The sequence below is a fragment of the Pongo abelii genome, chromosome 3, assembly GCF_028885655.2.
Source record: "Pongo abelii isolate AG06213 chromosome 3, NHGRI_mPonAbe1-v2.0_pri, whole genome shotgun sequence".
NCBI lineage: Eukaryota > Metazoa > Chordata > Mammalia > Primates > Hominidae > Pongo > Pongo abelii.
The window spans coordinates 2,155,262-2,179,110 of NC_071988.2; the positions used below are offsets into that span (position 1 = coordinate 2,155,262).

At 46.3% G+C, this 23,849-nt stretch overlaps 1 protein-coding gene across 2 annotated transcripts in view; it reads right to left on the minus strand.

The window, feature by feature from the left end:
• POLN (DNA polymerase nu) overlaps positions 1–23,849 on the minus strand; it is a 169,628-nt gene that overhangs the window by 51,936 nt on the left and 93,843 nt on the right. For both annotated transcript variants that reach the window (XM_054554909.2, XM_063723276.1), the window contains exons 16-18: positions 9,216–9,273; positions 7,208–7,285; positions 6,161–6,275 (exon numbers count right to left, since the gene is read on the minus strand). In XM_054554909.2, the coding sequence (XP_054410884.2) occupies positions 6,161–6,275; positions 7,208–7,285; positions 9,216–9,273 (251 nt within the window). The remainder of the gene's footprint in view (positions 1–6,160; positions 6,276–7,207; positions 7,286–9,215; positions 9,274–23,849) is intronic.

Sequence of the window (23,849 nt, forward strand, 5' to 3'; positions counted from 1 at the left end):
CAGGTGGATCGTTTGAGGTCAGGAGTTCAAGACCAGCCCAGCCAACACGGTGAAACTGTCTCACTACTAAAATTACAAAAATTAGCTGGGCAGTAGTGGCGTGTACCTGTAATCCCAGCTACTCAGGAGGCTGAGGCAGGAGAATCACTTGAACCTGGGAGACGGAGGTTGCGGTGAGCCAAGATTGCACCACTGCACTCCAGTCTGGGCGACAGGGTGAGACCCTGTCTCAAAAACAAAAACAAACAAACAAACAAAAAAATCAGCCAGGCATGGTGGCATGCACCTGTGGTCCCAGCTACTCGGGAGGCTAAGGCTGGAGAATCACTCAAACCTGGGCGGCAGAGGTTGCAGTGAGCCAAGATCATGCCTCTGCTCTCCAGCCTAGGGGACAGAGTGTAACCTTGTCTCAAAAAAAAACCCAAAACCAAAGCTAAAACCAAAACCAAACCTGTATACAAATGTGCATAATGCATTGTTCATAACTGACAAAAAGTGGAAACAACCCAAATGTCCATCGAAGGACATTTGATGAATAAATAAATACATGGATTATTTGCTTATTTATATTGAAATATACAGAATATAATATTCCATATAATAGAGTATTTTTCAGCCATAAAAAGGAATGAAGTACTGTTACCTCCTACAGCATGGATAAACCTTGAAAATACTATGTTCAGTAAAAGAAGCCAGTTCCAAATGTTCCATGTTGTACAATTTCATTAATGTGAAGTGTCCAGAATAGGTAAATCTGGAGACAGAAAGTAGATGAGTGGTTTCCAGGGCCGGGAGGCGGGGTGAATTGGGAGTGGTGGTTAATGGGCAGGAGGTTTCTTTTCGGGGTGATGGAAATATTCTGGAATTAGATAGTGGTGATTGTAACTTTATTTTTTGAGAGACAAGTTCTTGCTCTGTCGAGGCTGGAGTACAGTGGTGCAATCATAGCTCAATGCAGCCTCAACCTGGGCTCAAGCAATCCTCTCTCCTTAGCCTCCCAAGCAGCCAGGACTACAGGATAGGTAGGCATGTGCCACCTCATCTGGCTAATTAAAAAAAAATTTTTTTTTGTAGAGATGAGAGTCTTGCAATGTTGCCCAGGCTGGTCTCAAACTCCTGGCCTCAAGTGATCCTCTCCTCTTTGCCTCCCCAAATGCTGGGATTATGGGCATGACACTGTGCCAGGCCAATTGTAACCTTAAAAGGGTGAATTTTATGGTCTGTGAATTATATCTTGATTGTAAAAGATGGTGAGAGCACAGGAGAAGGATGTTTTCCCAGGAGCGGGGGCACAGAGACCAGGAGAAAGCACCGGGACAGGCAGGGCCCAGGGATGCTGCACACCCACAAAGACCCTGTGGAGCCTTTGACTTGTCCCTTGCTGGGGGTGGGGTCCTCATTGCTGTTGCTGGCCCTGGACCTCAGAGCCAGGCACATCCTGGAGGCAATCATTGTCTTAGATGTGAGGAGTTCCAGGCTTCAAATACAAATAAAGGCCTATGTAGGGAAAATGAAAGTTTGTTTTAAGAAGCAAGAAAGAGCTGGCAGTGAGAAAGTAAACGGAGTAAGTGTAAGTGTAGATTTTTTTTGTACCTAAGCAATAAATGAGGTCTTCGACCAGGTTAAAGATAGGATTTCTTTCTAGGGTTATATTTAGGGCAATCCTAAAGCAGGTTTTTTGTCCCCCAGTAGAGAGGAACGAGGAAATCAACAAAGGATACGTTAACAATGCTAGAGTAAAAATGGAAAATAAAAGGAACATGGATGAAGTCTGCCATGTAAGGCTGGGCTGGTTGTGCACTGCACAGCTGTAGGAGGAGCCAGGCACACAGGTCTAGACAAGTGGCGACTCCTGGAGATGTGCACTGCACAGTTCTTATCCCGGCAATAGAGAAGCTCCCTCCTTTGAGATAGGAGCCATTGGAGAGGGGAGGAGGGTACACGGAGACAGTGAGGTGGGGTGGAAGGGAGTTCAGGAGCCCCTGTCTTAGGCCTTCTACTTTGTCACTTAAGTAAGGGGGGAGGTTCTTTTGGGAGAATAAGAGAGAATAGTAGTTATTTGTGGAAGATCAAAAGAGTCTGGAGCAACAAGAGAAGACAGGAAGTCAAGAATATTAAGGGCTTCTCTCAGTCCACATGGCCTGAATTTCTAGTGGACTCAGCTGCCACCACGTTGCAACTTCCTCCAGCACCTGGGGTGGGGTAAGAGGTGAGCAAGTAAATAATGGGGATCACTCAGGGCTGGAAACCAGAGAGCAGGGAGAAGTCAGAGTAGCACAGCTTCCTAAGGGGGCAGCTGATGCGCTGAGCGGAGAGAAGAATGGGTCTGTGTGTGTCCTGGGATCCACCCTGGGACCTTTCCTGAGTGCCCAGAAGGAGCCGGAGCTGACTGGGTCTCAGTGCTTTTGGAGCTCAGTGGGGTGCAGGCAAGACTGGCTAAGTGACAGACCTGGACAGGGATGCCAGGAGGAAGGCCACTGGCAGAGCTGTGAGTGAGGCCAGCGAGGACCTGGTGCAGATCTGGGCATTGAGAGGTGGAGAGCTTGGAGTCCCAGAGAGGGCCCCAGTTGGGGTGAAGGCCACTCATGTGAAAGGACAGAGTCGCAGAGGGTAAGGTGCAGGGTCTGAGGAGGAGGGCAGAGGACAGGAGAGAACGACAAGAGGACGCCCTGCATACTGGGTGGGAGGCAGGACTCTAGTGCTCAAGAGCTGACCTTGGCTCCTGGTGCCCTGGACCCCACCATGCACTGTACTCGTCACATCCATCCGGTACAGTGCCTCTTCCTGTGCTGGGCAAACACTTCATTATTCTCTGCTTTTGTCACTTTCCCTGCTGTCACCATAAACACAATTTCATAGCTACTCCAAAGTCCAGGTGAGTGTAGAGTAACATTCTCAATCCTCTGCTCCCCGTATATAAAATATTTCTTCCTGAATTTTGTCATTCAAGTAAGAGTCCTGTGGTGGTAGCCTTTTTGGAGAGATTTTTCTGATTCAAACGCAAGTTTGAGTTCTACACTATTCATTCCTTTATTTGACAAATCCTTTGTGAGTCCCCACCCTTTGTGGAGCACAGCAGGGATGAGAGTGGATGAGGTTTCGGACCCTGGGCGCTGTCGCTGCAGCAGGATGGACAGTAGAGCAATACATGGGAATGTGCATCCGACCAGAGAGGAGCGGCGATCGGAGAGAGAGGAGACCAGAGAGAGAGGAGACCAGAGACAGAGGAGACCAGAGAGAGAGACGAGACCAGAGAGAGACGAGACCAGAGAGAGACAAGACCAGAGAGAGAGACGAGACCAGAGAGAGAGGAGACCAGAGAGAGAGACGAGACCAGAGAGAGACGAGACCAGAGAGAGACAAGACCAGAGAGAGAGACGAGACCAGAGAGAGAGGAGACCAGAGAGAGAGACGAGACCAGAGAGAGACGAGACCAGAGAGAGACAAGACCAGAGAGAGAGACGAGACCAGAGAGAGAGGAGACCAGAGAGAGAGACGAGACCAGAGAGAGAGGAGACCAGAGAGAGAGGAGACCAGAGAGAGAGACGAGACCAGAGAGAGAGACGAGACCAGAGAGAGAGACGAGACCAGAGAGAGACGAGACCAGAGAGAGAGACGAGACCAGAGAGAGAGACGAGACCGCAGAGAGAGAGGAGACCGGAGAGAGAGAGGAGACCGGAGAGAGAGGAGACCAGAGAGAGAGGAGACCAGAGAGAGAGAGGAGACCAGAGAGAGAGAGAGGAGACCAGAGAGAGAGACGAGACCAGAGAGAGAGGAGACCAGAGAGAGAGAGGAGACCAGAGACAGAGGAGACCAGAGAGAGACGAGACCAGAGAGAGAGACAAGACCAGAGAGAGAGGAGACCAGAGAGAGAGATGAGACCAGGGAGAGAGGAGACCAGAGAGAGAGACGAGACCAGAGAGAGAGACGAGACCAGAGAGAGAGGAGACCAGAGAGAGAGATGAGACCAGAGAGAGAGGAGACCAGAGAGAGACGAGACCGGAGAGAGAGACGAGACCGGAGAGAGAGAGGAGACCGGAGAGAGAGGAGACCAGAGAGAGAGGAGACCAGAGAGAGAGGAGACCAGAGAGAGAGACGAGACCAGAGAGAGAGAGGAGACCGGAGAGAGAGGAGACCAGAGAGAGAGACGAGACCAGAGAGAGAGAGGAGACCAGAGAGAGAGAGAGGAGACCAGAGAGAGAGACGAGACCAGAGAGAGAGGAGACCAGAGAGAGAGAGGAGACCAGAGAGAGAGAGGAGACCAGAGAGAGAGGAGACCAGAGAGAGAGAGGAGACCAGAGAGAGAGGAGACCAGAGAGAGAGACGAGACCGGAGAGAGAGGAGACCAGAGAGAGAGAGGAGACCAGAGAGAGAGGAGACCAGAGAGAGAGACGAGACCAGAGAGAGAGACGAGACCAGAGAGAGAGACGAGACCGGAGAGAGAGGAGACCAGAGAGAGAGAGGAGACCAGAGAGAGAGAGGAGACCAGAGAGAGAGGAGACCAGAGAGAGAGACGAGACCAGAGAGAGAGAGGAGACCGGAGAGAGAGGAGACCAGAGAGAGAGAGGAGACCAGAGAGAGAGAGGAGACCAGAGAGAGAGAGGAGACCAGAGAGAGAGGAGACCAGAGAGAGAGACGAGACCGGAGAGAGAGGAGACCAGAGAGGGGCGGTGCCGTGCCCAGCATCAGGGGAGGGTGGTCAGGGGAGGGCCCTGAGGAGACGCGGGGAAGGCCAGTTGGATGAGGTAGGGGAGGGAGACACACGGACATTTGGGGAAAGGGCTTCCTGAGCCTCAGGGCAGGAAAGGCCGGAGTGAGGCGGGTAACTGGTGTGCTCAGGCCCAGCCAGGGCGGCTGAAGAGGGAGCACCGGGAGAGTGGGTGGCAACCAGGCCAGAGAGCAGCCAGAGCCCTCACAGGTCCCCTGCCTTCAGCAAAGACAGAGGCGGAGACAGCGCATGGGGAGGGGAGTGCAGGGGGCCGGCCTAGTGAGGGGCTGAAGGACAGACCCCCAACCCGCTTAGGACTCCGCTCCTCTGACTTCTCCCCTCTGGCTTCCACCCCTGAAGGATCCCCATGATCCGCTTCCTCATCTCCCACCCACGAGGTGCTGGGCAGCCTTTCTGTGTGACGTGGTGAGGGTGAACAGGTGGCAGGAGATGAGCTGGGACAGGAAGGGTAGGGAGGGGTGAGGGGGCCGTAGGGAGGGGTTAGGGGGCTGCAGGGGGAGCAGAAGAGGCACAAGGTGATGGGGAGGCAGCACCTGCAGCTGCTAAGGGAGGGGACAGTGAGTCAGACACAGGGACCTTCCAACAGCCAGCACACCCTTCTCCCTCCCCTTTCTCAAAGGGGCACTGATGCACCCAGCCTGGTGAACACCTGTGATGTATAAGCCAAACACAATAATCCACTCCTCCTTTTTTCTGGAGTATAATCTCTCCACCTCCCTTGCAGCTGGTGCAGCTGCATGACCTGCTCTAGAAAGTGGGTATAGCTGTTGTCTGCACGGGGCTCTCCAAGAGCACCTTGACTTTCCTGGGCAGAGGAGAGGGGTGAGAGGAGAGCCTTGCACCTGTCTCTCCATCCTGCTTTGGAGACTGGAGCAGGTATTCCACCAGGAGGAAGAGAAGCCAACGTCCTGAGAATATGATGCAGAAGGATGGGCCTGGGATGACACTGCCAAGCTGCCCAACAAAACCTGAGCCCATCTGCCTCTGGAATTCTCTGTGAGTGTAAGCCACTCAGGCAGGATCTTTCACCCGCAGCTCAAGAAGCCCCTGGCCCACAGACAGGCTGGGGCGTGAGTACGCAGCAAGCACCTCGGCTCTCCTCAGAGGGCAGCGGCTCACAGCCAGCACCGTGGGCTCACTCTTTCTGTGGTGCTCACCTGCAGGGCGCGGGACTCGCTGGTTGTTTTATCATTTCTATTACATTCTCTAGGAATGGACTTCTTTTTTAGTGGAGAAGAACCATCACTTCCTTCACAATTAGATAACTCATGGCATCCTAGTTATCTACTCTTCTTTTCAAAATGATTAACTATTAGCCACAAAAAAATATAATTTCTGCCTTATGAAAGTAGACTTGGAATAATTCCAGGCTTTTAAACTCATGTTGGCCTTCCTGCAGATCTGACAATATTGTGAGTTCATATATCTTACCACTGTGAAGTCAGAGTAGAAAATACATCATCTCTTTCAGCTTCCTGGAATAACTTCAGAAGTTCTGGATCTCCAGATAAATGTGCAAGAATGCGCAATTCAATCTGTGAAAAGTCTGTGAGATACAGTTCTGCATTAATTTAGAATTTGCCAGCAATGTTCCTCGTGGTTGCTGCCCACCCCGGCCACCCTCAGACTCTCCTGACTCTGTAGCCTCAAGGTCCATGTCCCTGCCTCCCATCTCCCAGGGTCCTCTGGCCTCAGTGTCAGGAGGTGAGAAATGAAATGGGGAGGATCGTGCAAGGTGAGGAGGCTCAGGAGTGAGTGAGAGTGTGTGCGTGGAGGGGAGTTGTTGTGATAAATAGGATGACCAGTTACCCTATTTATAGGCCCCATCAACAAAGTGACATTGAGCAAAGGCAGGGAGGAGGCAAAGGAGGGCACCAAGATGGTCTCTGGGGAAGAGGAATGGCCTGGGCAAGGGCCTGGAGTGGAGCTGACTCTGAGCTGGGAGGAGTAGGGCCCAGCAAGGCCGCAGCGAGCAGGGCAGACAAAGCATGGGGGTGGGGGCCAAGGGTATCTGGGATTTAGATACGATGATGTGACGGGACACTGCAAGAAAAACTTGTTATTATGTACTGTGCCTTAGAATTTATTTGAAAGAGGCCAGCCACAGTGGCTTATGCCTGTAATCCCAGCACTTTGGGAGGCCAAGGCGGGCGGATCACCTGAGGTCAGCCCAACCAACACAGTGAAACCCTGTCTCTACTAAAAATACAAAAACTAGCCAGGCATGGTGGCACACGCCTGTAACCCCAGTTACTTGGGAGGTTGAGGCAGGAGAATTGCTTGAACCCAGGAGGCAGAGGTTGCAGTGAGCCAAGATCACACCACTGCACTCCAGCCTGGGTCACAAGAGCGAGACTCTTGTCTCAAAAAAAAGAAGAATTTATTTGAAAGAATGAATTCCATAAGTACCTTTGAATTGTTCAATTTCTAAACCTTTGAACCCTATGAAAATGCATAAAGCAAGCTACAGCAACATACCTGCTGCTAGAAAGGTGTGGCCTTTGGATGAAACAAACATGGCCCTCGGGGAGATTGTGAGAGTCTTGTCTTCTTTACCTAAATTGTTATTTCAAGAGCATTTAGTGAATTTGGTCATGAACTGACGCATAGCTATTCCTCAATACAATATTATTTGAATATTATTCTAAAGTCCAGAGTTAAGATTTTAAATTTTTCTGAATATGTTTATTAATTTAATTTGTTTAAAGATGAGGGTCTCACTTTGTTGCCCAGGCTGGAGTGCAGTGGCACAATCATAGCTCACTGCAGCCTCGCACTCCAGGGCTTAAGCAATACTCCTGCCTCAGCTTCCCAAAGCAGCTAGGACTACAGGTGCACACTGCCATGACCAGCTAATTTTTAAATTTCTTGTAGAGACAGGGTCTCACTATGTTGCCCAGGCTAGTCTCAAACTCTCGGACTTAAGCAATCCTCCTGCCTTGGCCTCTCAAAGTGCTAGGATTACAGGTGTGAGCCATGGCGCCTGGCCTTATTAATGTAATTTAAAAATAACATATTACTACTGTAAGTTAACTAGGTTTTCTGTTTTTTTTTTTTTTAATTTTCTGTTCTGTCTAGAATTCTTAATGAAGAAAAGAAAAAGTCAAACGTTGACAACTGAATGCATTCCAGTAAAAGCAATCTTGAAACTCTCTGAGCCTCACTGATTGAAGGTCTATGTGGGAAGGGGCAGCAGGGGATGAAGCTGCTCAGGATCCCTCTCCATGGACCCTATTTCAGGACAGTCACATGTATTTTAGAAAGGACTGCTCATCAGGGCGGGGAGCAGTGGCTCACACCTGTAATCCCAGCACTTTGAGAGGCCGAGGTGGGAAGATCACTTGAGCCCAGGAGTTTGAGACCAGCCTGGGCAATGTGGTGAAACCCCATCTCTACTAAAAATACAAAAAATTAGCTGGCCGTGATGGTGCATGCCTGTAATCCCAGCTACTAGGGAGGCTGAGGCAGGAGAATCGCTTGAACCCAGGAGGCGGAGGTTGCAGTGAGCTGAGATCACAACATTGCACTCCAGCCTGAGCAACAGAGCGAGACTCTGTCTCAAAAAAGAAAAGAGAAGAGAAGAGACAAGACAAGACTGCTCACTGGGCTTCACTGTTTTGCCAGGACCTTCCTGCACAGCAGGGCCCCCAGCAGAGCGGCAGGAGCGCCACTGCCAAGGGTAGGATGTGTACAGGGCATGGGCAGCAGAACTCTCATTTGCTCAGATTTGAACTTTTTCTTTTTTAGAAATGTACCCATCAGCATTACAGCAGAATAGCTTAGAAGAAAGAAGAGTGTTCATGTGCTTTATAATGTGCTCTTAAACTCTTTTTAAAAGTGTTAGTGTGCTTTTATAAACATTTCCAGTAATGTTCAGACTTTAATAAGCACCAGTGCTGTTATATGTTTGTTTTTTCTTTATTGGGAGGCTGGTGGGGGAGAGATGGTAGGAGGAAAGCTGCTTTCCTGATGTAATTATCTATTTCCACTTGTAAACTGCTAACAGGGAGGTACCATATCACTTTAGCTGTTTTTTATTCTTTCAATGTATGTTTAAATCCTGGTCATGCAAATACACAGAACTTCAGGAAGGTGAAGCAGTTAGTTATATAGAAAATCAATGACAAGTAACTTTTTAAAAAATGTTAAAAAGGGCACAGTGGCTCACACCTGTAATCCCAGAACTTTGGGAGGCCGAGGTGGGAGGATCACTTGCGCCCAAAAGTTTGAGAACAGCCTTGGCAATATGGCAAAGCCTCATCTCTACAAAAAATACGCACACATACAAATTAGCCAAGTATGGTGGTGTGTGCCTGTAGGCCCAGCTACCCAGGAGATTGAGGTGAGAGAATCACCTGAGCCCAGGAGGTCAAGGCTGCAGTGAGCCGTGATCGCACAACTGCACTCTAGCCTGGGTGACAGAGTGACACCCTGTCTCAAAAAAGAGTTACGAGAGACTTTAGCAAGGTAGTAAGAAATGAGTTACCTTTAAAATTCTTAGGTGTAGTAATCTGAATTGGGTGCTTGGAGATACCTTGGATATTCTGTTAATAATAAGATACTAGCTTTAGTTAAAATATCTACTCTTAATCTGTACTACTTAGGGTATTTAATGTACATCACATTTTATTAAACATTAAAACAAGTAAGCCAATGTATCATGCATAAGCACATTAATACTTAATACAATTGTCTAATATCAAAACATAATTTTGGTGAATATACCACTAAATGTACTTAGCAGATTTGAGAACAATTCCTTTTGACTCTAGCCTGTGTGACCCTTAACATAATTATGTACAGTCATTCTTTTTACAGCAGCCCAAATTATGAACTCAGTTAACTTAAAAATTCCTACAACATATGCTAATGATAGGTTTATGTGAAATTTGTATATTGTACTTTTATTTTAGAACATATTTTAAGATGAAAATTCTGGTCTCTTTGATGCTGGTCATTCCCCTCCCTCACTGCTCCTGGCACTTGGTACCTGTCTCTGTCTTAGCCTGTCCTAAACTTGGTGGCTTGTGCTGCATCCCCTGCAAACTCTTAAGGCCATCTGTTAAGCACCTTCACACTTTTACTACTTGGGCAATGTGCAATAGTTCACATGCTTCTAGCCCGTTTCAACTATTCAAATCATGAGAATTTCTGTCACAACATCCTTTGGATTCTTGGCAGTACCTTGAACAATAATACCCTGCTTTGTCTGGGAATAGAACTCACTGGGCATTATTAGTTGGTCTTGACTCCCTGGCTAAATCTGACGAATTGTGCCAAGCATCAAAGTCCCGCAGTCTTACAGCGATGCTCCTTAGTTCCCCCTAGAAGCCCTGGGAAGTGGTAAGGCCACATTGTCATCCTCATTTTTTTAAGATGAGGACATGAAGGCCTTGGGGTATTAAGTCAGTGGCTCTCAAGTTTTCTATACATTAGAATCACAGGATACCTCAAAAAATACCCAATATTTACAGGATAAGCTCAATAATAGTGTAGAGATGACAGAGAAAACAGCTATTGAATTTGAAGAGAGATCAGTAGAAATCATCCAGTCTAAAGAAGGGAAGAACAATAAACAAAGACTCAGGGACCTGTGGGCTAATATCAAAATACAATATCAAATTGTGTTCTCTTAGTTCCTAGAGAAAAGAAAGAGAATTGTGCAGAAAAAAGTTTTCTTAAAGAAATAATGGCTTCGAATTCTGAAATTTAGTGAAAGACATACTTTTTCCAATTTGAGAAGCTGAACAACCCTAAATATGGTAAATTAAAAGATAAACAGGCCCAGAAACATCATAATCAAACTGCTGAAAAAACTATGATTTAAAAACAATCTTGAAAGCAGCCAGGGTAAAATGACACTTTACATGCTGAGGAACAGCAATGTGAGTGACTGCAGATTTCCTATCAAGGACCATGCAGACCAGAAGACAATGGAGCCACAACTTCCACAGACTGAAAGAACTGCCAACTCAGAGCTCTTTATTCTATCCTCCAGGAATGAAGGTGAGTTAAAGGCATTCTCAGATGAATAAAAATTAAAGTACTCTATCATCTGCAGAGCTGCTCTAAAAGAAATGCTACAGGAAATTCTTCAGGCTGAAGGGAAATGCTTCCAAAGGGAAGCGCTTCCAAAGGGAAACCTGGAACTTCAGGAATGAAAGATGAGCAACAGAAATGGTCAATATCTGGGTAAATAAATAAATCAGTTTTTTTGAGTTCAATGGCTTTTGTAAGCCTTTTGCATCTTATTCAAAGTAGTAGAATATGAAATATAAAAATAGCCTGTGGTTGGGCACGGTGGATCACACCTGTAATCCCAGCACTTTGGGAACCCAAGGCAGGAGGATCACTTGTGCCTAGGAGTTTGGGGCCAGCCTGATGTAAATTTACATGGCTATTATAAAAAATGGCAAAAAAAAAAAAATAACATGCTGGCAATAATGCAAAGAAAGGGGGAACTCTGATACACTGTTGGTGGGAAAGTAAATTAGTGCAGCCACTATGGAAAACAGTATGGAGGTTCCTCAAAAAAAGAAAAATTAAAATGCCATATGATCCAGCAATTCCACTGCAGGGGATGTATGGAAAAGAAAGGAAATCAGTATGACAAACAAGTATCTGCACTCCCATGTTTACTGCAGCCCCGTTCACAATAGTCAAGATATGGAATCAGCCTAAGTGCCCATCAATGGGTGAATGGATAAAGAAAATGTGGTAAATATACACAATGAAATACTATTCTGCTATAAAAAGAATGACATCCTGTCATTTGCAGCAACATGGATGAGCCTGGAGGCCATTATGCTAAGTGAAATAAACCAGGTATAGACAGACAAATACTGCATGTTTAATTCCAGTATATGTACACAGTGGTAGCAGAATTGTTCACCTGTACCCCTGTGGAAAACAACTTTATTAACTACAGTGCAATAACTGTGTTCAGTTGCTTCTGCCTTTTGTCTTTAAGACATCGTTTGTTTCAGGTCAGCATCTCTTTTCTCCCCCTGCCCCCCAACAACTTTCCCCAATGAGGTTGTTTCACACGAATTTAATATAATTAGATTGATATGTCACATTCCGTCTCCCATCCTGAGATCCCCCGACTTCATAAATGACTTTTAAAAATTTACATACATTATGGTTCACTCTTGCTTTTGTGCATTCTATTGGTTTTGACAAATGCATAGTGTCAGCTATCCACCACCATAGTATCATACAAAATAGTTTTACCACCCTAAACAATCCCCGGAGCTTTACTTATCCAACCTCGTCCCCAAATCCCAGCTCTGAACATTTGGAAACCACTCATCTGTTTACTGTCTCTACAGTTTTACCTTTTCCAGAATGTCACATAATTTGGAATCGTGTGGTATGTAGCCTTTCCAGATTGATTTATTTCATTTGGCAATATGAATTTAAGATTCATCCATGCCTTTTTATGGCTTTATAGCTTATTCCTTTTTATCACTGAATAATATTTCTTAGTATGAATGTGTCAGTTTATTTATCTATTCACTTCTAAAAAGACATCTTGGTTGTTTCCAGTTTTTGGTGCTTATGAATAAAGATGCCATAAGCATTTGTGTGCAGGTTCTTGTGTGGACATAAGTTTTCAAATTAATTTGGTGGATGCCTAGGTGTGTAATGGCTGGATCATATGGCATTTAGTTTCCAAAGAAAGTGCCAAACTCGAAAAGTGGCTGTACCATTTTTCATTCCCACCAGCAATGAATGAGTGCCTGTTGCTCCGCACCCTCACCAATTAATAATGTAAGGTTTTTTGTTTGTTTTTTTTTTTTTTGCTTTTTGATCTTAGTCGTTCTAATAGGTATGTAGTGGGATCTCGTTATTGTTTTAACCTCCCCCCTTTTTGATACCACAACTTCTCCTCATCCTTCAAATCTGCACACAAGCAGACCTCCTCCATTCCTTAAGGAAGAAACCTCCTCTAGCTCCCTAATCAAGCAGGCTGGGGGTCTGTCACAATGCTCTGAAGAGCATCCTTGACATCTCTCAGTTCAGACCAAGTACTGATCACAACATTGAACAGCTGGGGACCTGGATCCCCCTTTCCAGGAGCACCTTACACACCGAAAGGATGTAATATGTGCGTGTTTACTGAATGAGTGAGACAGAGAGGCATTGAAAGCATGTCAGTAATAAAAATTGAATACACGTAATGTACAAATTGCCACCTTTCACTAAACTCCTTCCTTCTGCTTGTGCCTTGTGCACACATCCCCCAAATACTGATGATGTTCCGCTACACAGAGAGCACCACGATATGCAGCCCAGGGCGGGGCAGCAACGCAAAATGAACTCACACACAAATCTGGCCTTCTGGGAGTTATTGTCTGTCATGATGTGTGTATCACACATACAAGTCACATAACGCAGGGTTCAAATGAACAAAATGAAAGGGTGTCACAGGAGACTCTCCATGGCGCTCTGAGGGAAGGAGAGAGTATTTCAGGCCCCTGAGGAGTGAGGCTGGGGAAATCAGCCTCACTGATGGCAGAGTTCCAGGAAATCAGGAGACAGGAAGTGGCCACAGAACCACGTGTTTCTTCTGTAACCAACCTTCACAGCCCTTCAGCAAGGCCCCTCTGGAGGAGGTATCAGCCCATGCCAAGCTTTCCATGGGCATTGCTCCCCGTTGGTTGTGGCACTGTGCGCCAGCCAGATCTATGAATGTCTGTTCATATGCACGGGTTCACATTTCCAAACACATGAAATGCTGCGCTTCTCTATGGGCTTCTGTGATGCACACAGCCATCAGACAGAGTGCCATCCCTAACGCCTCATGAGCAAACGCATGCTCACAGGTGTCTACGTGAGCAATTAGCACATACAGCACGTGAACTACCAAAGACCAAGGGTGACCAAAGTGACTGTGGTGGGAAGCGACAACTAACAAGAGTCCGAACATCTGGGAGGAAGCTGGGTCCCACCGGGTGAGAGTCCGAATGTGGGAGAAGCCTGTGGGTGTCACCCAGCACACTGGGGGTGTGGGTGAAAGCGTGGTTGTCACACGCCCATGAGAGCATCGAAGTTAGACATCACTCTAGCAAGCGGCTGCCGTCACAGACCAATACCAGGTGCTAGCACGCAGGGGAACCGTTCGCGGAAGAAGAATAGAGAAGCGATCACTACCTGCAGGCATCCGCTACTGGGAGGGGCTAGACTCCCCATTACTCTCCTCGGGTGAGGAGCTGGCCACCCAGGCCAACAGCAAATGGTGATATCTGAATGTTTCTGCAGGTGAAAGCCTCAGAACAAGCACACTCCTAATTTGTTGGAGTCAATCATGTTATTTACATTACATAAGCTGGTCCCCTTGTGTTGACCACCCATGAACATTTCATCTCTCGGGTCCAACCAATGTCCAGGGGGCGGAGACCATGCCCATGTGTCTCCTAAGCACTCTGGAGACGAGCAGAGAGAGCACACAGTGACGCAATCACACAGCAGAATGACTGTTTTAAGTTCCCCAAACTACGGAAATGGAAGCAAACTGGAATAATTTTCTTACAATTTTAATCTCCTCTAGGGTATACAATTTTCCACTGTTACTGGGGTCATCAAAATGTGTGGAGATCACTTCTCAGCTGCCTGTTAAATAAGCCCAGCCAAACCCCGCAGAGGAAGGCACCTGCGCTCAGCCCTCATGGGTTGCTCTGGGCAGCCCAAGTCTCCCGTGAGTGGTTGCAGGGGAAAGTACCAGCCATGGCGATGGGGCACACCCCAGCATCTGTTTTCATGGTGAACTTGGTATGTTTTTGCAAATGAGAGAATTGATCTAAAAAAATTGAATGTTAACAGCCTTTATTTAACATTCAGTGAAAGGCAAGGTGCTGAGATGACGTTTTAATTCTACAATGTGGCATTTGTTAAAACCTCAGTAGCTGTAAGTGAAATGCTACGCAGGGAATAGTTTCAGCTGTGGGTGAAGGGGTTGCACCCAGGAGGTACATGAGCCTGTTGCTTTTCTCCCTAGGTACTGTGTAGGCCTGGGTGTCTTCATCTGTCTACCTGACTGAAGCTCCAGATGGAAGGTGCCAAACTGGGGAGGTGGTGGAAATAAGGAAAAGGTGATGGCAGCCCTGCTTTTAATGTGTCAACTATATCCTTGCAGCCTCTGGAATGAAGCCAAAGGAAAGTGATAGTCACAGGGTCTCGGCCAGCCTGAGGGCACGCTGGCTCTCCTTGTCTCGAGAAAGCTGTGTCAGTCGCCCCACACGCGCCTTCCTGGGTGCCAGGCTATGTGAGGCACCTGAGAGGTGCTGTGCAGAACAGCCACACGGCACTCCGCCCTCTGGACATAGCCTCCTGAGGCAGGGCCCACGGCATCTTCACTGTGTCCCCAGCACCTACTACACAGCCCAGCACACAGGAGCAATTCACAAATGGTGGCTGAATGAGAAAGATGAAAAATAAATAATTTTCACAATAACCTAGCAAAGAAGGTGCAACTTTTATCATTTCATGGATGAGAAAAGTGAGGTTTCCATAAGTTAAGTAACTTGCTAGAGTAACATATCTATTGACTGAGCTGAGATTTGAACTCAGTTCTGCCCTAAGCCAAGGTTCTGTTGCTTCCAGAGTCTGTCAGACAATGCCAGAGGTCTCTTGAAATAATTTTTCTTGATTAAAAAAAAAAATCCAAGTGAAAACTACAACAAAAACACAGAAAAGGGCAGCTGGCACAGAGCTCAGAGTGAGGGCCACAGCAGCACACCTGCTATGGCACCTGGGCCGGGATGAAGCCACTGCACTAGACCTAAGCAGCTCGTGGAGCCTGACCTGCAGCCTGAAGGGCAGTGTGGCCCTGACCCCATGTGGGGTCTGGAACCCTTGAGTGGCTTGGATGGGCAGCCCCCTCTGTCTGCTCCGCCTGATACATTCCTGTGGCCCCCCTCACCCACTAAAGCTTCTGCTCAGCTGCCCCCTCCCCAACCTCTTTAACACTGCTTTCCCGAGGCTGGCAATCCTCCCCGCACTACATACGTTCCACACGTTTCACTCTCCTCTGCATCGTTTCTCATTCCACATGCGTACTGGCTGTCTCATGCCCTCTATCCCCAAGACTCCACAGAACAGAGGTGTTTCTTTGGTGGGAGGCGGGTTGGTGGGGAATACAGAGTCTTACTCTGTAACCCAGGCTGGAGTGCAGTGGTGTGATCTTGGCTCACTGCAACCTCCTCCTCCTGGGTTCAAACGATTCTCCTGCCTCAGCCTCCCGAGTAGCTGGGATTATAGGTGCATGCCAACCATGCCAGCTAATTTTTGTATTTTTGGTAGAGACAAGGTTTCATCATGTTGGCCAGGTTTGTCTCAAACTCCTGACCTTGTGATCCGCCCACCTCAGCCTCCCAAAGTGCTGGGATTATAGGCATGAGCCACTGTGCCCGGCCAGGGCAGAGTTTTGACCCATACAGTGCAAGCACCCTGAACATCCTGGCACACAGGTGTTCAGAAAACATCTATTGAATAAATGATGATGAATGGAGAGTGACAGGAAATGGGGTTGGAGAAGCAGGTGGGGTCAGACCACCCGAAGCCCTAAGAGCCAGGTGAGGAGACCAGACATTAGTTACCCCAAGAGCTCTGGGAGCCACTGGAGACTTTAGGGATTGGAGCTATGGAGCTGGGCTTGCATTTCTGACTCTCCCGGCTGGAGGGATGAGAGCAGGAAGGTGGGTGGGGAGCTGGAAGGCTGGCACCAAGATGTGCAGGCAACAAGGGTGGGGACAGCTATACCAGGAGGCCCAAAGGCTTTGGTGCCCAGCCGGGACCCCTGGGCTCCAGCCTGTGTGACCAGTTGAGCTGAGGAAACGCCACCCCCACAGGGTAGCTCAGAGGAGAAGCCAAAGATTTGGCTTAAAAATGGTGAAATCAGCCAGGAGCAGTGGCTCATACCTGTAATCCCAGCACTTTGAGAGGTTGAGGTGGGCAGATCATTTGAGGTCAGGAGTTCGAGACCAGCCTGGCCAATAAGATGAAACCTGGTCTCTACTAAAAATACAAAAATTAGCCAGGTGTGGTGGTGCATGTCTGTAATCCCAGCTACTCGGGAGGCTGAGCTACTCTGAACCTGGGAGGCAGAGGTTATAGTGAGCCAAGAATGTGCCACTGCACTCCAGCCTGGGCAACAGGGTGAGACTCTGTCTCAAAAAAAAGAAAAAGAAAAAGGTGAAATCACTGTGCCTTTTTTTTTTTTTCCCTAAGATTTCTGAAGGAAAGCTGAATGAAGAGGGTTGAGACTCGTGAGCATCTGCGCAGGTGTGGAAGCTGCCGGGAAAGGAGGTGCTTGTGCAGTGGGCTCCGAGGAGCAAGGATGGGCACCCTTGACCACAACAAATGGGCAGAGGGAGAGGAGTCCCTCCTCTTGGAAGGGGACAAGCCCCAGGGTCAGAGGGGAAGGGCAGAGCCACACTGGGTCACCAGCAGGGCAGAGTGGGGAGAGGGAGGAGCCACAGAAATGGGCCAGGCCCCCAGGGAGGAAGCGTGAGCCTCTGCCAAGCAGGGCTGGCCGGAGCTTGGGGCCCACAGTTCCTCTGGGGGTCAGCAAGGCTGTGGTCACTGTGCTGGGCAGCGTGACTCAAAGGGAGGCCAGGCTCCTCCACCTGCCAGCCTTTGGCCCTGATGATCCATTTTAAACTGCAGGTCCCAGTTCCTTAGTGGGTCACAAACAGCACTTTCAAAGGTGAACTGAATAGAAGAAAAAATAGCAATGTGCGCTGCACACAGTGGAACCTGCTCTGCATATGTCCCCGTCAAGAGGCAATGCACAGAAAGTACCAGAACGCTCCTCTTCCCACTGTGAGGTGATACATGGAATGAGGGGATGGCTCAGTTTACTCTAGATAGAAACAGGAAAATATTAATTCACTCAAAATAATAAAGTATAAAGATTTTAAAAGTTCATTTGGGTTTCAAATAGTGCAGATTTAGCAGTAATTATGTGGTGTATGAACACCTTGCTAATAAATCTTTTGATAGATATTTAAATTATATTATATGGGAGGAATATTCATCAGGAAAGCAGAAAAATAACATGGCAACAATGTAAAGGCCTTGATTAGAATTACTTCAAAATAGCACTTATATCATTTATGTGGGTCCTAATGAAAACAGAGCCTAAAGACTACATCAGGAAAGAAAGTCCTCTTCATCTGGGGGTGCAAGTCAGTGCCCTGAAGAAAATTTTATAAGAATCTCCAGGAAATCACAACTTACGAGTGGCTGGGGCTCTGGAAAACAGAATAGAACACTTCCTATTAGAACTCAAAAGGTAAGTAATAAACAGCTCTTTCACCTTTTTTTTGGTACATTCAAAGGGATTTATTTATTTATTTATTTATTTTTTGAGACAGAGTCTCACTCTGTCGCCCAGACTAGAGTGCAGTGGCACAATCTTGGCTCACTACAACCTCTGCCTGCCAGTTCAAGTGATTCTCCTGCCTCAGCCTCCTGAGTAGCTGGGATTACAGGTGTGCGCCACCACACCTGGCTAATTTTTCTATTTTTAGTAGAGATGGGGTTTCACCTTGTTAGTCCGGCTGGTCTCAAACTCCTGAACTCATGATCCACCCGCCTCAGCCTCCCAAAGTGCATGGGTGGCATGAGCCACCATGCCTGGCCAGGATTTGTTAAATTGATGCATGGAACAGGTTTAAAATCTGTAACTCTTATTTCTCCTGACGACAGGAATAAAATAATTTGCCACTTGGGCTGGGCGCAGTGGCTCATGCCTGTAATCCCAGCACTTTGGGAGACCAAGGTGAGTAGATCACTTGAGGCCAGGAGTTCAAGACCAGCCTGGCCACCATGGCAAAGCCCCATCTCTACTAAAAATACAAAAATTAGCCAGGTGTGGTGGTTGTACATCTGTAATCCCAGCTACTCGGGAGGCTGAGGCAGGAGAATTGCTTGAATCAGGGAGGTGGAGGTTGTAGTGGGCCAAGATGACGCCACTGCACTCCAGCCTGGACGACAGAGTGAGATTCTGTCTCAAAAAAAAAAAAAAAAAAAAATTGCCACTTGTGGAAGACACAGCTATTTGGGGCCACACAATACCTTCTTTTCCATTTTGTTTAGAAAATGGCACTCGGATCTTCATGACAGTGCCCACCACCCCCCTCCTTTAAGCCAACCAGCAGACTTCATTGTCAGGCCATGGAGACACAGGGAGACACTTGCCAAGGCATCTGTGAGACGTGCTTCTTCATCCTTCTGTGAAGATGCATGAGGCGCTCTGCATCCCCACAGAAGAGAAACCCAGCAAGCACCGCCCAGGCCTGCTGGGACCCGTGGGGAGGCTATGCAAGAAAGAGGCTGAGGAAAGGGCAGAGAGAAGCTGGGTGTGCCCACATAATGTAGGCTGCCAGATCAAACCTTGCCTGAAGCTAGCCCTTCTTCAGCCTTCTAGGTCAGGTAAGCTGAGACATACCCCAAATTGTTTAGGTCAGCTGAGTTTGGTTTTGTGTAATCTGCAACTGAAAGTCTGCCTGAACACATGGATTGTGGTATTTCAACCTCCAGTTTAGACATGTGGGGAAAGCGTGTGGTCAGTGTAGCATTCACAGCTGGTGGATTCAGAGCCCAGCTGCTCTCCCCTCTCTGTACTTCTCCTTCCACTCACACTTCTCCTTCCCAAGGTGGTGTCTGGGGTGGTGGATGATGGTGGGAGCCTACATACCCCCCTGGCACCTGAAGAGAGGGTCCTGTGTCCCCAGCTGTGGCCACCCTGCCCTTGTGGGCCTCGGCTGCCCGTGTCCTTGCCCTGTCTGCTCTGTTGGTGAAGTGTCCATGAAGGACTGCGGTGCGTTCTGTGCTCTCAGCACGGCCAGCATCTGGCATATGTCCTCTGCCAACTGGGCCCTGGCACTGGCTCTGGCGACACTGCTACCTCCTGAAGCTCAATGGCACCTTCCCTGTGGACCTGGCCTTTGGCTGTCCATCTCGCAGCTCTCTTCCATGGACCAGTGAGAACCCAGAAAACATGGGCAGCCTTGGTTTCCATACCAGGGGAGTGCAGGACCCCAGGACCACAGGAGCTTCCAGCCCCCTCAGGCTCCTTGGAGAGCACTGCTTCCGGCCCCCTCGGCATGGCACTCCTGGAGACTGCAACCCAGCCTGTGGGGCGCTGCATTCCCCTCCTCTGGCTTTCCACCCCCACTCTGAGTTTCTAACCCAGAGGGGCCAGAGGAAGTCAGAGCCTTTCAAAGACTCTTTCAAAGTGTGCTCAGCTCTTGGTTCTGCTCTCATGCTCTCCCCCTCAGCACCTCTTCCAAGCCAAGGAGGTACCCTCTCCCTCCTGTGAAGTGGGTCTCTTGCATCCTCTCTACTCAATGGCTTCCTTTATAATGTTAAACTCTAAAAATACAAGGCTTTGAGTCTTGATATTTAAAAGGAAGCTTCTGAAATTCAAAAATTAACAAAACAAAACACTTTTTGATCTCTCATGCCGATACTTTTCTTGTTTCTGCTGTGCCCTTTCACAAGTTCTAGTTGAAAGCCAGAGCTGAACACTGATTCCTTTATTCTCAGCTGTAACTCCCTCTCCCTCTGAAGTAATAGAGGCCTCAGCCCCACTGGGCAGGCAGTCTCTAAGTAGCAAGACGTGCTGGGAACAAAATATGCACTGGAGGGTTTCTCAAAACTACCCCTGTGCTATCAAGTATTTTGTTCGATTAAAGCTGCCAATAAGGAGACTTCTGCTTCCAGGAAGGTTGTGTAAACACGTTCCCTATCCCTGTCCCAAGATACAACTAAAACCCTGGGCAAGTATAAGAGACTCGGAAAGGTGGAGAAAATAAGGCAGACTGGCTAGGGACCATGGGACCCAAAGAATCTCACAGAGGTGAGTCCCAGGTTTCTTTTTGCCTAATGCGTCCCAGACAAGCCAGTAGCCTGGAAATGCCAATAACCACAGACAAAAAAAACAACAAAACAAAACAAAAAACAAAACCTAACAAAAGCCTGCTCTCATTAGCCAAAGGACCAGGAAAAGGACAGCCTAGCGAGAAAGAAAACCTTTAGACAATAACTATTCTACTCCAGCCAAACACCACACAAAAACCCGTGTTTGTGGGTTTTTTTTTTATCCCCCACCCCCACCCCCGCCATCCTTGATACCTAGCCAAGATTTTTTTGGTAATTTTCCATCTACTGAACCCTCATCCCCTCTGTTGGCTATAAATCTCCAGCTGCCAGTGTGGTATTTGGAGTTGAGTTCAATCTCTCTCCCCTATTGCTATAATCTTAAATAAACTCTCCCTTGCATGTTTAACTCAGATGCAGTTTTTTTTTGGACAAACTATAACATGTCAAAATGTATGGGTTAAAGCTAGAGCAGTGCTGAGAGGAAAATTTATAGCACTAAAAATGCATACATGAGAAAAAAGAAAAAGTCTCAAAGCAATAATCTAAGCTTATACCTAAAAAGCCTAGAAAAAGAAAAGCAAAATAAACCCAAATCAAGCAGAAAAAGGAAATAATATGGAAATCGATAAATTGAAAATAGAAAAAATAGTAGAGAAAATCAATGAAAAGATCAATAAAATTGACAAAACTCTCAGTAGATTGACAAAGAAAAAACAGAGAAGACACAAATTATCAATATCAGAAATGAAACCGGGAATATCACTACAGATCCTAAGACATCAAAAGGATAAGGAAATGCTATGAAAAACCACACACACATAAATTTCACAACTTAGACAAAATGGACCAATTCTTCAAAAAGCACAAACAACTGAAATTCACCAAATATGAAAGAGATAATATGAGCAACTGTATAACTATTAAGGAACTTGAACTCCTAATTTTAAAACTCCCCAAAAATAAATATCTAGGCCTAGTTGATTTCATTAGAGGATTCTATCAAATATTTAAAGGAGAATTAACACCAATTCCACATGATATCTCCCAAAAAGTACAAGAGGAAGGAACACTTCCCAATTCATTTTATGAAACTAGTAGTACCCTGCAACCAAAACCAGATGAAGACAGATTAATATCCGTCATAAACATACACACAAAATCCTTTAATAAATATTAGCATATAGAATTCAGCAATATTTTTAAAATATATGATCCAACTATTGACTTGTGCACACTTATCCCAGAAAAATAAAGACAAGTACACACAAAAACCTGTATATGAATGTCTACGGCAACCTTATCTTAACAACCCAAAACTGGAAACAACCCAGATGTCCTTAAAAACTAAAGTGCAGCTTATGCCCAGGAACTTCAGGTAGTAATACATTGCCCGTGGGAACTTAATATCTGTCTTCAAAATATCATATATTTTAAATATATGATTTAAATATAGTATTTTGAACAACTAATAACTTTCCTTAAAGTTGTAAAAAGGGTCTTCTATAAAAATACATATTCACTGCTAAAAATTTGTTTTTTGTTTTTTTTTTTTGAGACGGAGTCTCACTCTATCACCTAGGCTGGTGGCGCGAACTTGGCTCACCACAACCTCCACCTCCTGGGTTCAAATGATTCTCCTGCCTCAGCCTCCCACGTAGCTGGGACTACAGGCACGTGCCACCATGCCTGGCTAATTTTTGTATTTTTAGTAGAGACAGGGTTTCACTGTGTTGGCCAGGCTGGTCTTGAACTCCTGACCTTGTGATCTGCCTGCCTTGGCCTCCCAAAGTGCTGGGATTACAGGTGTGAGCCACCGCGCCTGGGCCTAAAAATATTCTTAAGAAGACTCTTTTCTTAACTAGAAGAATTCATTCATTGTATTCATCAAAATCCTGCCATGTGCCAGCTATTATGAAAAATGCTAGTTCTTCAAACACATAACCTACAAATAATTAATATTTAAATAATATATAAACTACTGGAGGAAATTCCTTTACCTAGTGAATATAGGCTGTAAGAATGAACGCTATGTATTTTTCCTTAAAAACTGCCCCCCACCAATAATCCGTTAGCTATGTTTAGCACTCAATAACTAAGATGTAAGTCCCCGGTTTTACTCTTTCCTTCAATATCATTTAGGGATTACTTGTCAACTGGTAGACACTGTGCTTGTTTCTTGGAATAAAATATCGAAAAAATTCAAGGAGCCTACAGTAGAGGGAAGGCAATCACTAGCAATGGAACGATGACCATGTTAGGTAGTCGACGCTCTGGGAATACACATCTGTAATGAAACTATAGGAAGTTAAGAGTGGTAAGAATATGGAAATAGACCAAAGGCACCAAATCGAGAGCCTAGAAACAGACCTATGCATTTGTCGAAATTCACAAATGACAGAGGCATTACAAATTACTGTAGTTCTTACAATAACAATAGCTATAACAGTTACCCAAATGGAAAAATAATCAGATCGCTACCTCACACCTAAATAAAAACAAATTCCAAGGGAATTAAGGACTCAATGTAAAAAGTAACTTTATTAAGAGAGAATTTGCTATCATAGAACACACTATAGGTGAAAAAAAAGAGAGAATTTGAGTATCTTTATGATCTCCAAGTAAGAAAGGGTTCCTTAAACGAGACACAGAGAGGTACAAACCTTAAAGGAAAAGACTACAAATTTGACAATATTTTTTAAAAATCTGTAAATCAAAGACATAGAATCCAATCTGAGAAAAACAAGCCAACCACAGACTGAGAGAAGATATTTATATAAGTGCACAAAAGACTAGTATTCATAATACATAAAGAACTTTTACAAATTAATAAGAAAAAGACAAACCGCTAAACTGAAAATGGGCAAAAGAGATAAACAAGTGAGTCATTGAAAAAACTCAAATGACAAACATAAAAATACACTGACCTTCATTAGTAATTAAAGTAATGTGAATTAAGTCACAATAAGATATTAATCCACACTCATCAAATTGGCAAAAACTTAAAAATGTGGTAATACCAAGTGTGGTGGTCTGCAGGGTGATGAGGTCTCTATCACACTGCAGGTGAGGATGTGAGTCGGTCCACTCATTTGGAGGGTGTTTAGTGATGTCAGGAGAGTTGAATACCAGCATGCCCTATCATCAGGCAATACTGGTGAGGTGCTAGAGAAACCCTCGCACATGTTCAAAAATATTCTTCCCAGAATTTACTTTTTTTCTTGCAGCATTG